Here is a 14656-nt window from a genome sequence, read left to right as displayed (position 1 = left end):
CACCAGAAGACAACTAGAAAAATAATGAGAGCTGGCGTGAGGAAAACCAATTGTGCAGTAGGTTATGATCTGGAAGAGTGGCGTTTGAAGAACAATTAATTGCAGCAACGGTGACGCATACACACACACTATCCCAGCCAACAAGATGGCAGCAAGACATGCGGTTTCACGTTTCATGGATGCTGAGCTGGAGACCCTCCTGCATGCCATGGAGGAGTGGTGGGTCACCCTGTACCCTGGCCAGGGTAGGAGGCTGCCAGCCGCCACGTTTGGCATGCCTGGGCGCAAGTGGCAGAGGCAGTTAGCGCCATCAGTGAACCGTCCGGATCGGCCTGCAGTGCAAGTAGACAGCACTGTGCACCTGGCATCAACCCCCATCTCACACACCTGTAACCCCCACCCTGTACCACATGACAGAATCCATACAAGCCGCCATGGCCATGTTCCCTGACCACTGAGGCCACCAGCTACCCACTCCTTGGACTGCATTCGCGGATTGTCTAACACAGTAGTTTCTTTATCACCCCCTCCCCTTCCTCAGCCCGCCCCACCAAGGAGAAGACCACCCATATCCGCCGGGAGCAGGGGAAAACTGGTGGGAGACCATGGATCTGCGGCCCTCAACGCAGCAGAGCAGCGGGCCCTAGATGTGGTTGGCAGCTCTGAGGAAAGGGCAGTTGCCAGGGTGGAGATTGGCCGCGGGTACGGAAGTGAGATGCTCTTATTTGCAGGGTTCCCCCCGCCCATGTGCCGACCAACAATGAGGACACTGACACGGAGGGAAGCCATATGCCTGTGACCCAAGACACCCCGGAGCTCGAGTCCTGTGACTGATTTCCCATCACAGCTGTCTCCCATATCTTCCACCATCCCAGACAGACTCACCCCGGTTGGATACTTCACTGAAGAGGCTCGTAGGACACCCTCTGGTGCGCACCATACAGCTGCTGCTCTGGTACTTCGGGTGGATGTAGGAACACCGGAGGGGGCGGATGGTCGGAGGGTGGGCCAACCTCAGGGACTAGCTGCTGTCTGGACTAGTTTTGGGCTTCAGGAATGGACAATCCCATCTATAGTGGAGATGGAGTTACAGAGCCAGGGACAACATGAGGGGTTGTTGGTGAGCAGACAGCACCTGCAGATGCAGTTGAAGGAGCCCAGGCGCAGGAGGTGATGCTGACCATGCGTGCCACCCTGGCCAACACCGCATGGATGGCGTCCGTGGTGGAAACTTTGGGGTGAGGTTTTGGCTGTGGATCAGCTTTCGAATGCCTGGGGCAATTTTTGAAGGTGTTGGCTGAGTGCCAGGACAGGGCTGTCCTCTCGCATGCAGCCATGTGCCAGAGCCACCTGGACTGCAGTGGTGTTCTCAGTATGGCCCAGTCACTGTGGGCCATGGCTGAGAACGTCAGCGGCATTGCCCAGGCATTGGCCGACATGACGCAGACCCAGAGGGAGGTGCCCTAGTCTCAGAGGGAGATGGCGCAGTCATTGGCTAATATGACACAGACCCAGAAGGTGGTGGCATAGTCGCAGCGTGACGTGGCTCAGTTCCTAAAGTGGAGACGATCCACTCTCTGTGCTCCATGGGCACGAGCATGCAGACCCTGGTCGAGATGAGAACGGGCCTCCAGGAGTGGCAGCGCCAGATGGCGGGAGTGCCTCAGGGGATAGCTCCGCTTGCACCCCGTCCCGTGGAGTATACTGGGGGCCATCGGGCACCCGAGGGAGGAGCCAGACCTTGCGGTCAAACAATGCGGAGAAATTAAAATGGGTAGGAAGAAGGCTTCCACAAGGCATAGAAACCATTTATTAACTTGTTCCAAGACCTGTTCGTAGCCAGCAACCAATAGAGAGGGGGAGGGGAAGAGGGTCGGTGGAGGCACAGACAAACCACAAAACACAAAAGGAAGGGGAGGGGGGAAATGGGGAAAGGGAGCAAGAAGGGGTGGGGGAGCAAAACATCCATCGGGGGGGGACATAGGCAGCATAGCCATGGAGGACGTGCCAAAGGACAACAGAGAAACATGGACAACACCAGCATGCTGGGCGATACACGTCAGGGCCACGCCAGGACCCCAACCAGGCAGAACAGCCAGATAAGGTCTGCTCCTTTCTCTGAGGGTGCTCTGTAAATATGCAAGCATTAAACTTTCAGAGATTGCTAGAATATGTATCATAAAAATATGAAAATAAATTAAAACATTTTTTTAAATAGGTGGGCGGGATTCTCTCGCGTTTGGCGATCGGTCAAAGAATCCCTGTTTATGCTGGAATCAGGGGGGTGACGTTTTTATGATGCTCCGCCCCTCAATATGCTGTGTGCAGTATAGACGGCCTCAGGACATCATCTGTAGCAGCCGCTCCTGGAGGTCCGTTCTCATCTCGACCAGGGTCTGCATGCTCGTGCCCATGGAGCACAGAGAGTGGATCATCTCCACGTCTGGAACAAAAGCCGGGGGCTTTACACTGCTCGGCTGCTTGCCCCCCACTGGACAGGGGATCAGTGCAGGGCTACGCAGACATTCTGGTCGTAAGACCAAATGTATCCTGCAGACGTAGCCGCAGGATCGGAGAATCCTGCCCAGGGAGTTCCAGGGAGTTTTGGCTCAGCCTAACGTGAAAGGGGGCTTACAGTTGGTGGTGTTCCCTTGTTCCTTCTGCCCATGGCCTTATCGGTTAATAGGGTTTGCAGGTTTAACTGGCACTGCTAAAGTTACAACAAGTTGTTGTAAATGATAGATATTGCATTGGTGGAGGATATGAATGTTTCAAGTTAATTGCCTTGTCAGGACAGCAGTGAGCATTTTGAGTGGTGTTGGTGCAGCACTATTGAAGGCAAGTGGAGAGAATTTCATCATACTCCTGACTTGTGTCTTGTAGATGGTGAAAAGGCCTTGGGAGTTTGGAGGTGCAATCTCAAAGAAAAATCTTGCAAGTGCATCTATTATATTAGGAGTTATTGGAAGCAATTCTCGCAAAATATGTCGAAGTGTACTCTCGATCAGTGCAATCCAAAAAGCAGTGCTCCCACCCTTTGTGCAATAAATGATCCCTCATGTGAGTCATGACGAACCAGAGTCTCCAGGCGCCTGATTTCATAGAATTTACAGTGCAGAAGGAAGCCATTTGGCCCATCGAGTCTGCACCAGCTCTTGGAAAGAGCATCCTACCCAAGCCCACACCTCCACCCTATCCCCATAACCCAGTAACCCCACCCGACACTAAGGGCAATTGTGGACACTGAGGGCAATTTAGCATGGTCAATCCACCTAACCTGCACATCTTTGGACTGTGGGAGGAAACCGGAGAACCCGGTGGAAACCCACGCACACAAGGGGAGAACGTGCAGACTGCGCACAGACAGCGACCCAAGCCGGGGGAATCGAATCTGGGACCCTGGAGCTGTGAATCAATTGTGCTAACCACTATGCTATCATGCTGCCCAACTCGGGCTCAGCTGTTCACTGCTAACAAGGGGGAGGTGCATTTAACTAGTCCCTCTGCACTCACTCCCAAGTGGCAGCGCGGAGGCCTGCCTGTTGTGATGTCAAATAGACCCTTGAAGAGTGTCAGGAGGAACATGGGATGTGGGAGGGGGGGGTAGGAAACAGGGTCGTGGGAGGGGAGAGCACAGGCGGTGGTGGTGGGGGAACAGGGTTTGGCAAAGGGGGAACGTGTCTCTGGGAATGGAGTATTTCAGTCTATGGTTTGAGGGAGGTGCGGTTGGGCTGGTGAATCTGGAGGCTGTCGTCTTCCTGGCCAGTCAGACCCTGACCACTGCCACCTACCTTCTACCTTCCGAGTCCTACTCAGACTCATCCTCCACCCTCTTGCCCCCCCCCCCCCCCCCCCCCCCCCTCTCAAGCGAGACCACACGTTCCTCCTCCTCCTGCAGCATGTCACTCCACTACTGTGCAATGTTGTGGAAAGCACAGCAGACTATTACAATGCGAGAGACCCTCTAGGGTCTGTAGAGCACCGCCAGTGTGGTCCAGGCAATGGAACTGCATCTTTAGTAGGCCAATACACTGCTCGATGACAGTCTGGGTGGCAGCGTTGGCCTCATTGTAATGGGACTCTGTCTTGGTCTCAGGCCTCCACACTGGCATCATCAGCCATGACCTCAACAGGTATCCCTTGCCTCCCAAAATCCAACCTGTCAGCCTGGGTTGTCCTCAAAGACCCAAGGGATATCCAGATGCCCCAGGACATAGCTGCCGTGCACACTCTCAGGATAGCGTGCGCACGTGCATGAGCCTGAAGTGGTTGTTGCACAGGATCTGTACATTTAGGGAGTAAAACACCTTTCTGTTTTAAAATAAAAGGGTACTTGATATGTGTAATTGATGGCTTTTAGACCTGAGGCATCCCAGCGATGTCATTGAATTCTGAAACCCAGAGATTTTGTGGGTTAGGTCCAGGTCAAAGTGGATGTATGTTGATGCCCTGGCATACAGAACATCCTTTACTCCTAGATGCACCTGTGGGCTGATGCTTATGAGATGATGCACAGATACCCACTTGAGCCCTGGAATGACCCAATGATGAAAAGGTTGAGGGCACCCATAAGCTTCATGGCCATCGAGAGCAGATGTCCTCATCCTCCATGGGGTGTCAGTCACCCAAGGCCAGAATTGAACCTGGGTGGCCCCCGGCTGCTGTGAGGCAGCAGTGCTATCCACTAAATTGAATAAACTGAGGGATAAAGTAAAATGGGCAGGACCTTAAAGAGGTGCTGCCTTAAACAAAAACAAATCATACATTAAACTAAAACATCAAATTAAAATGTAATGAAAAGGTTAATAATGTGGCACATTTTAAGCTTGACAGCTCCTGCATCCACCAGTGCATTTGTGTGGTCAGTGCTGCGAGGCACGTGCCTATCTCTCACGGAGCCTGGCCAGTGACCGTCAGCCCTTTCCAATGAGGGATTCTTCCCCTGACCCAGAACAGTCAGGCAGCTGAGAGTAGTGAAACATAAATGATAGTGGCCAATTGGTTGGACGAGCATGACTCGCAGAAATGTGAGAGGCCACAACTACTACCAAAAGCAAAGAGGGGAGATACAACTATGTACTGTGGATACTCAGGCTTGGACATCCTGCAGTCTGATTGTTGTTATGACACCACACTCAATGAACCTGGGCAGGCAGCGCAAGAGCTGTGACTTTAAGCCTGTCCAAGATTGCACCCTTCACCCATCCTAAACATGACTGTCCCGCCTTCTCTCTCTGAGTGCCTTGGGCTAGCAACTTTCATTCTGTACACTCCCTCGCCCTCCAGATCAGAAGGCCGATTCCCCCAGGCCATTGAAAGCAACATCAAATAAATTATGCTCAACTCTCTGGCGCTCATCCAGAGATTTCAACAGTGGCTGCATGGGAGTTCTCATTGAGGAACCATTACACTTTAATGTCTGGTGGTGCCAGCTGATTCTATTGTGGTATTGTGTGAAGCAAATAATGGCATGATGGGAAAACTAGTCAAGTCTTCTTGGTACAATTGAATTTAACCTAAGACACAGATTCAAAATACACAGATATACACAGCCGAGGTCGACTTGACCTAAGAACCGAGTGACTCTAAAATTCTAAGATAAGGTGTTTTCATCATGCGCCTAAATGTAGTCTCAATACATAACAAGCTGAACAACTGTCTCTTCCTGTTCCTAAACAATTTCTTCCCTTTCTTAAAACAAAGACAAGATAATGATATGAAACTCAAGTCCCCTGGAGGTCAGCAAGGTGACGCCATTGTAACGATTATTACTTATGTTTTACTTTCAATCAAATTCCTGACCAAGCTGTATTCATGTTATCTTGATCCTATAATGTATAAGAATCGCCTTCTTTTCCTGTGATATCGCAGACTTGGGTCGGACTCAGCAGTTTGTAATTGACTGCTTTCCGACTCCAAGTTTCTGCCATTTCTGCTAGCAGTTCTAATTAGTGAATAAAGTTCAGTTTTGCTTATCTAATGAATGTTGTTTGAATTTCTCTATCACAGTCAAGACGCGGGGAAAATATAAAATACAACACTATGGTGGAGAAGTATGTCCAGGACAGACATGCTGTTCACGCATTCAAGGTTGAAAAACTTCCCTGCAGAACAAATGCTGCCAGACAGGACACCTGCTCAAAAGAGGAAACACTTAAGAGTTAATGGACTGTGAAGTGCTATAAAAGCAAACAAAACTAATCCTCCTGTGATATAAAATGAATGCAAATGAGCTCTGATCAGGGGCTGGAGAATCACCAGGGGGGGCCCGCCGATGGGCGGGCCACGGTTACTGCACCCGCCGAATCTCTGGTGCTGGAGACTTTGGGAGATGGCGGGGGCGGGAATCGCGGACCGCTTGCCGGCGGGCCCCCCCCCCCCGGCGATTCTCCAGCCCACGATGGGGCGAAGTCCCGCTGCTGTAATGCCGGTCCTGCGGGCGTGAATCAAAACACCTCCCTTACCGGCGGGACTGGCGTCGCGGGCGGTCTCTGGGGTCCTGCGGGGGGGGGGGGGGGGGGGGGGGGCGATCCGGCCCCGGGGATGCCCCCACGGTGGCCTGGCCCGCGATCGGGGCCCACCGGGGCACTTTTTTCCTTCCGCGCTGGCCATAGCCTTCATGATGGCCGACTCGGAAGTGACCCCCACCCCTGCGCATGCGCGGGGATGACGTCAGCAGCCGCTGACGCTCCGGCGTGTGCGCGGACTTCGGCCGGCCGGCGAAGTCCCTTCTGCCCCGGCTGGCGTGGCGCCAAAGGCCTTTCCCGCTGGCCGGCGGGGCGCCAACCCTCCGCGCGCGGGCCTAGCCCCTCAAGGTTAGGGCTTATCCCCTAAAGGTGCGGAGAAATCCGCACCTTTGGGGCGGCCCGACGCCGGAGTGGTTCACGCCACTCCATCCCGCCGGGCCCCCCCCCGCCCCGCTGGGTAGAGGAGAATCCAGCCCCACTTCTCCGTGCTCCAGTCACCTTTACTTGATAAGTCTATATTATAACCCTTGTCACCAGCAGATGGCTCCAGATTACTTAGTTGATTCATAATGCACCCTGAATTTATTTTCATTATTTTAAGACATTTAACGATTTATTCCAGCCTGGGTATATCAGCAGATTCAGCTTTTCCACAAATCCCTCTATCCTAAACTTTCTAAGCTCTTTTTATTCATATTTAACTTTCAGTTATTATTGTCTCCTCTCAAACACCTCCTTTCAATGCTTAAAAACTCAAGTTTTTCCAGTTCTCTTTCATAATGCATTATATGGAAGATCAGAATTCCGTTCATCTGCATACTGCTTCCAAGTCCCTCTACTGTCTCTGATTTATCATGCTGATTGATTGATTTGTTTTGATTTGATTTATTTTCACATGTACCGATGTACAGTGAAAAGTATTTTTCTGCGGCCAAGGGAACATACACAGTATGCAGTGGACAAAAATAAATAATCAACAGAGTACATTGACAAATGGTACATCGACAAACATTGATTGATTACAGTGTGGAACAAGGGGCCAAACAAAGAAAATATATGAGCAAGAGCAGCATAGGGTGTTGTGAATAGTGTTTTTACAGGGTCCGAGGGAGAGTCGTTGAGACTAGTAGCTGTGGGAAAGAAGCTGTTCTTATATCTGGATGTGCGGGTCTTCAGATCTCTGTATCTTTTGTCTGTTGGAAGGGTCTGGAAGAAGTCAAAGCCTGGGTAGGAGGGGTCTCTGATAATGCTGACTGCCTTCCTGAGGCAGCGGGAGGTGTAGGCAGAATCAAATGTGAGGGTGGCAAGCTTTTGTGATGCGTTGGGCTGAGTTCACCACACTACAGTTTCTTGCGATCTTGGGCTGAGCAGTTGCCATACTAAGCTGTGATGCAGCCAGATAGGATGCTCTCTATGGCACATCTGTAGACGTTTGTGAGAGTCGATGCAGACATGCCGACTTTCTTTAGCTTCCGTGGGAAGTAGAGACATTGTTGGGCTTTCTTGACTGTTGCATCAACGTGAGTGGACCAGGACAGACTGTTGGTGATGGTGACTCCCAGAAACTTAAAGCTATCAACCATTTCCACTTTGGAGCCATTGATGTTTATCGTGCCACGCTTTGAGAAGTCGATGATCAGTTCCTAGGTCTTTCTGACATTTAGAGAGTGGTTGTTTTCGGTACACCATGCAAGAAAGTGATTCATCTCTCTTCTGTAGTCTGATTTGTCGTTGTTTGAGATACGAGCCACCACAGTCGCATCATCCACAAACTTATAGATTGAGTTGGAGTTTAATCTTGCCACACAGTCGAATGTGTGTATAGGGAGTACAGTGGAGGACTGAGCACACATCCTTGCAGGGCCCTTGCGGGTGTTGAGGATTATTGTGGAGGAGGTGCTGTTGCCTATCCTGACAGATTGTGGTCTGTTGGTGAAGAAGACCAGGATACAGCCGCACAGAGAGGGGTCAAGTCCAAGATTGCAGAGTTTGGTTATAAGTCTTGTCGGGATAATGGTATTGAAGGCAGAGCTGTAGTCTATGAACAGCAGTCTCACGTAGGTGTCCTTGTTGTCGAGGTGTTCGAATGTTAATTGTAGAGCCAGGGAGATAGCATCTGCGCTGGACCTGTTGCGGTGACAGGCGAACTGCAGTGGATCGAGACCGTCTGGGAGGCTAAGCGTTCATCCGTCTCGTGACTAGCCGCTCAAAGTATTCATGTAAGAGGGCTAGAATACAAGACCCGAGATGTACTTCTGAGGTTGAACAAGACTCTGGCCAGACCCCATTTGGAGTATTGTGAGCAGTTTTGGGCCCCGTATCTAAGGAAAGATGTGCTGGCCTTGGAAAGGGTCCAGAGGAGGTTCACAAGAATGATTGATCCCTGGAATGAAGAGCTTGCCACATGAGGAACTGTTGAGGACTCTGGGTCTTTACTTGTTGGAGTTTAGAAGAATGAAGGGGGATCTTATTGAAACTTACAGGATACTGCGAGGCCTGGATAGAGTGGACGTGGAGAGGATGTTTCCACTTGTCGGAAAAACTAGAATCAGAGGACACCAGTATGGATACCAGAGGATACCAGAGACTAAAGAGACGATCCTTTAAAACAGAGATGAGGAGGAATTTCTTCAGCCAGAGGGTGGTAAATCTGGGGAACTCCTTGCCGCAGAAGGTTGTGGAGGCCAATTCGCTGTGTCTTTAAAACAAAGATAGATAGGTTCTTGATTAATAAGGGGGTTATGCGGAGAAGGCAGGAGAATGGGGATGAGAAAAATATCAGTCATGATTGAATGACGGAACAGACTTGACGGGCCGAGTGGCCTAATTCTGCTCCTATGTCTTATGGTCTTATGATAACATGCAAACCAAAATTCAGTATTAGACGATAACAAATATTCTCCAATGAAATATTCTTTTTTTTATATAAATTTAGCGTACCCAATTTTTTTCCAATTAAGGGGCAATTTAGCATGGCCAATCCACCTAGCCTGCACATTTTTTAATTTATGGGGAGGAAACCCACGCAAACACGGGGAGAATATACAAATTCCACACGGACAGTGACCCGGAGCCGGGATCGAACCTGGGTCCTCAGCGACAACTAAATATTCTGAAGACTGATGTAACTATCTTCAGTCTCTGTGTCAAGCTTCATTCCTTAGCCAGCTTCATCCTTGTCCTGGACAAGATATGAGGCTGAACCAAACCACTTGCAACCTTGGCATCCTATTTGATCCTGAGCTGAGCTTCTGACCTGACTCTATTTCACCAAGCCAGCATTCCATTATGGATCCCATGCAATCCCGAACAAATCCAAAATCTTACTTCCCATATCCATATTGTGCCAAGCCCTGTTCATTCATCATCTTCCCAGTCCAGCACCCCTTTGATTTTAAATTTCCAATTGTTTTTAAATCGCTTCATGGTTTTGCCCCTCTGTAAGCTCCTGAAGCCCTACAACCCTTTGGGATTCCTGTGCTCTTCCAATTCTGACGTCTTGGTAAGTCCTAGTTTTCTCTGCTGCACCAGTGGCAGCGATTTTTTGTCAATCATGGCCCTAAACTCCAGAATTCCTGCCGTAAACATGTTGACCTCTATCTCTATCCCTTCTCCTTTAAAACCTCACTTAGATTTTGCTCACGTCTGTCTTTATCTGGCTTGGTATCGAAATTTGGTTGAAGTACCTTCAGGAGGTGTCGCCACATTGAAGGTGCTATCCAACTGCAAGCTGTTTTGTTATTGACTCTCTCACCAGACCTGGACAGAGTAAGACATACTTGACCAGTGCATAGTGCAACCTATGTATGACTTTCTATGCTTGCTTTGATTTGTACTCTGCTGCCTGGGAATCTGAATAGAAAATATCAAGTGGTTTATGTGTGTTGTTGAGTACTACTAAAAATTACAGCTCTTCCTACTTTATAATTGCTAACATTAAATCTGAATATTAATTTGCTTTGTATAGCTTTGTAGTAAAGGAGCAGTTCTGGGAAACCCATTTTATGCATCTTACGAAAAGATTTCAAGTATTGCCAGTTTTATCGAAACTAAGCTTGTAACCTGCTATCTGCGCATGAGAAGACCAGACCTAGCTCTTAATCATGCTCACAGGTAAACCCTTTTGACTGTTATTGAATTATATAATTATTCCTCTCTTGCCATGAAGTTGGAGCTTGAGCTTTATGCACTTTGACTTATGACGTTTCTCCCTGAAAGAACTGCTGGAACACTTTATACCTTAGTTTTATATTTTTTTTAAATCCAGGGCTAAATTCTCTTCACATGGCGCCAGCACAAGATTGGTCGAGTTCCATGACAGCAAAATGGAGTGATTCAGCTATTGTTAAGGGGCTCGCACTGGCGCCACGTGGATCACAATAGATTCCAATGAGAAATGGTCCGGGATTTGCCAGTTTCGCGATTGACTCTCAGGAGACTGGCAAGCTGTAGCCGCATGTAGACACTTCACTCTCCACACACACCATCCCAGCCAACAAGATGGTAGCAAGATGCTTGGCACTAAGGTTCACAGATTCTGAGCTGGAGACCCCCCCTAAATGCCGTGGAGGAGAGGTGGATGACCCTGTACCCCAGCCCGGGAAAGAGGCTGCCAGCCACTGCCATTCACCATACCTGGGCGCAGGAGGCCGTGAGCACCGTGGACAACATTGTCCGTACCAGCCAGCAGTGCTGAAAAAAACTGCACGATCTCGTCAGGGTGTCCAGGGTGAGCAGGCAGCACTGTCCCTGGCACCAACCCCTGGCCCACACATCAGTGGAAGAACCCCCACCCTGCAACATATGCCGGCACCCATACCAGCCACCATGGCCAGTTGCCCTGGCCACTGAGGTCACGAGCAACCCACCCCCGTGCTGAATGCTTCGGACTATCTAACACTGTTGTTTCCGTTTGCTCCCTACATCCCCCACACCCAGGAGAACGCTGTCCATAACCACCGGGAGCAGGAGAAAACTGAAGGGGAACCATCGGACCAGGGCCCCTGACCATGGCAGATCAAAGGGCCCTGGAACTGGTCGTCGGACCAGATGAAAGGGAGGTCGCTGCTTAGATGGAGTTCCCCGTGACACGCGTGTCAATCCCCCCCCCCCCCCCCCCCCCCCCCACACACACACACACACACACACACACACAATCAAACATGCGTCTTTTCTTGTGTCTTGCAGGACCTGCTGGCAGTGGGGCAGGTCCATCGGATTTCCCACGTCCCCAGCCAGTGACTCAGTGACCCACCAACCCGGTGAGCCAAGAATTGACAATGAGAGCAGCTTGGATGTCAGCTGTCCACCCGTTAAGCAGGACACCCCGGACCTGAGTCTGAGGATGACACTAACTTCCCGTCACAACTGTCTCCAACACCCTCCACCATCCCAGAGACACTCACCTCGGTTGGGTACTTCAGTGAAAAGGCTCCTGGGACACTATCTGGTTCGCACCACACAGCTAATCCTGTACAGCAGGTGGAGGTCAGAACACCCGAGGGGTCTGACAGTCAGAGGGCAGGCAGGAACTAGCTGCTGCCCAGAAGGGTTTCAGGCTTCTGGAATGGACAGTCCCATCGATTGCGGAGATGCGGTCGCAGAGCCAGAGACTACATGAGTGATTGTCTGCGAGCATCCAGCACCTGCAGGTGCAGTTGGAGGAGTGCAACCGTGTGCAGCAGCAGGAGGTGTTGCCAATGCGTGCCACCCAGGCCAACACAGCATGGGTGGCGTCCGCGGTGGAGACATTGGGGGCGACGGTTTTGGCTATGGATCAGCATGTTCAAGTCCCGAGGCTTTCTGTGTAGAAGCTGTGGAGAAGGGTTGCTGAGTCACAAGTAATCAAGTGCCAGAGCCACCTGGAAATTGCAGTGGTGCTTCTGAGTGTAACCCAGTCATAGCAGGTCATGGTTGAGAACATCGGCGGCATTGCCCAGGTGTTGGCTGACGTGGCACAGACGCTGAAGGAGGTGGCCCAGTCTCAGATGGAGATTGCGCAGTCACTGGCTGATGTGACGCTGACTCAGAAGGTGATGGCACAGTGGGTAATGTGGCCCAGTCCCAGACAGCAATGGTCCCCTCCCTGTGCTTCATGGCTGCAAGCATGTAGACCCTGGTCGAGACGAGAGCAGGCCTTCAGCCTGGGAGCAGCAGATGGTGGGGGGGCCCAATGGGTTAGCTCTGCTCTCACTCCATCCCGTGGAGTAGTCCGGAGGTCATCAAGCACCCCAAGGGAGGAGGAGATGATGGGGCTCGTGCAGATGACTCCCGCAAGGGAGGTGCCAGAACACCGCAGCATCTCAGACTTCCCCCACACCCTCCTCTCCTGTCCCTGGTGCATCTGGTGGACAACAGGCAGAACAAGGAGGCACCAGGACACCTGGGACGCCTGAGCAGCAGCTAGACCTATCCAGGCCCGGTCGCCCCGGAAGAAGCCCGCCAACAGGACCCAGGTCGCAGGGCGGGAATTAGAGCAAGCCACCTCCACTTCTGCTGCACCATCTGGGGATCCACCAAGACAAAGCATTAGAGCCCATAGGCCAGAAAGTTAGACACTTGTTAAGTTGGCATGAGTGCAGGGCACAGTTTAGTTACAGGGGCTTGAGCACAAATCTGTACATATGTTGTTACGTTAAACACCTGTTCACACTGTTACAACCTGCTTTGGTGCTCGGTTTGGTCTGGGCTCCACCCTCCCCCCAGGGATCCGAGAGAGGGCGAGGATGGGCAGGACATGGAGCTCAGGCAGGCACGGGAGGCCGCACATCGTTTTCCCCAACGGCCAATTCCTCCAGGTTCACCGACTTGGGGTGGGGGGCGGTGGACGACGACACCTGCCAGCAGCACTGATACCGCATTCCACTCACCCCACCCCTCCCTCGCCTTAACACCGGGTCTGGTCCATAGAGTGGGGGATTATGACAATCCACTCTGGATGAGCTCTGGTGCTCCGCATTGTTTGACAATGTCCAACTCCTGCTCATGGTAGCATTATCCATGGGGTGATCACTGCATGCAAGGGAATGGCCAGCTTGCATGCAATGATCAATCCAGTTCATGGCCTGTTCCCCCGTTACTACCTCCCTCCCCCCACCCCTGCCCTAACAAGGACCCTCCCACCCCAGCCAGCCCATCCTGTGACCGGCCCAGCAGCCTATTGTCACGTCTCTGTGTCCTACCTCCCCTCTCTCCTTCATCAGCCACAACAGCAGTTTCACAAGTTTTAAAAGCACAAGTGAACCGTGCCGTCGGGAATTCGGCCCCTCAGAGGCGGAGAATCGCAGAGGCTCTGGAGAATATCAGGTCGGGCCAGCTAATGACATGCAAAAGGTGTTTACTGTACATGTGTTCCGGACTGCATTGACGCCGCTGTCGAGATTACGGAGAATTGTGATTTGGCGTCAAATCAGCGCCTGCTGTGATTTTGCCGTCGGAACCTACTATCTGCTCAATCACATTTTGAGATTTCGGCATCAGCCAACGGAGAATCCCGCCCCCAATCTTTTCAGTAGGATCTTCAAATAAAATTGGGAGGTTTATCAAGAGTGCCACCATTTTGTATACCTATTGTGTGTGAGAGCTTTTCTGGATCCAGCCTCATTTACTTTGGAATACTGATATTCCTGCCAGCATTCCATTATTCACCTCTTAGTAAAGGGATGGGGGAGGATTTGCAAACGCATGCAGGAATCGGATACCTACTGCGGCTCAATGGTGCCTTTCTAACTGGGAACCTATAGTTGGTTTTACCACCTACCAAATTTCAGCTGTAATCATATCTTAAGTATATTACACCATTGTAGTGCAAACTGCTGGCATTTGAAGATTCTTCTCCATTTCACATTAGCTTGTGGCACAAGTGACCAGTGTTAGCTTAATTATCCCACAATATACAAATAATTTTTAATAATAGGATATAGAAACTCTACTGAAGCAAGCAGGAATGCATGCGACTCTTTTAAGTTTTCTTCAATGCCAAATAATGCCAGAGAAAGTAAGCATATTGACAACAACACTACTACAATTTTCTGCATCAACCAAATAAAGGAATGAGATTACTGCTTGTATATCAGTAATTTATGTGAACCCTTCATGTTGTATCAGAAAAATCAGATGAACAGACTTGGATGTATCCTTAATGAGAATTTTTGGGTACACTAATAATTTTGAAATATTTGACAATACTT

General features: G+C 50.6%; 1 protein-coding gene across 1 annotated transcript in view; it reads left to right on the top strand.

Annotated features, from left to right (window-relative positions):
• LOC119976418 (spermatogenesis-associated protein 16-like) overlaps nt 1–14656 on the top strand; it is a 281641-nt gene that overhangs the window by 59640 nt on the left and 207345 nt on the right. The window contains 1 exon segment of the mRNA XM_038816943.1: nt 10435–10580. Within this exon segment, the coding sequence (XP_038672871.1) occupies nt 10435–10580 (146 nt within the window).

The sequence above is a fragment of the Scyliorhinus canicula genome, chromosome 13 (genome assembly GCF_902713615.1).
Source record: "Scyliorhinus canicula chromosome 13, sScyCan1.1, whole genome shotgun sequence".
Taxonomy (NCBI): domain Eukaryota; kingdom Metazoa; phylum Chordata; class Chondrichthyes; order Carcharhiniformes; family Scyliorhinidae; genus Scyliorhinus; species Scyliorhinus canicula.
This window is presented reverse-complemented; position numbering and strand designations above follow the sequence as displayed.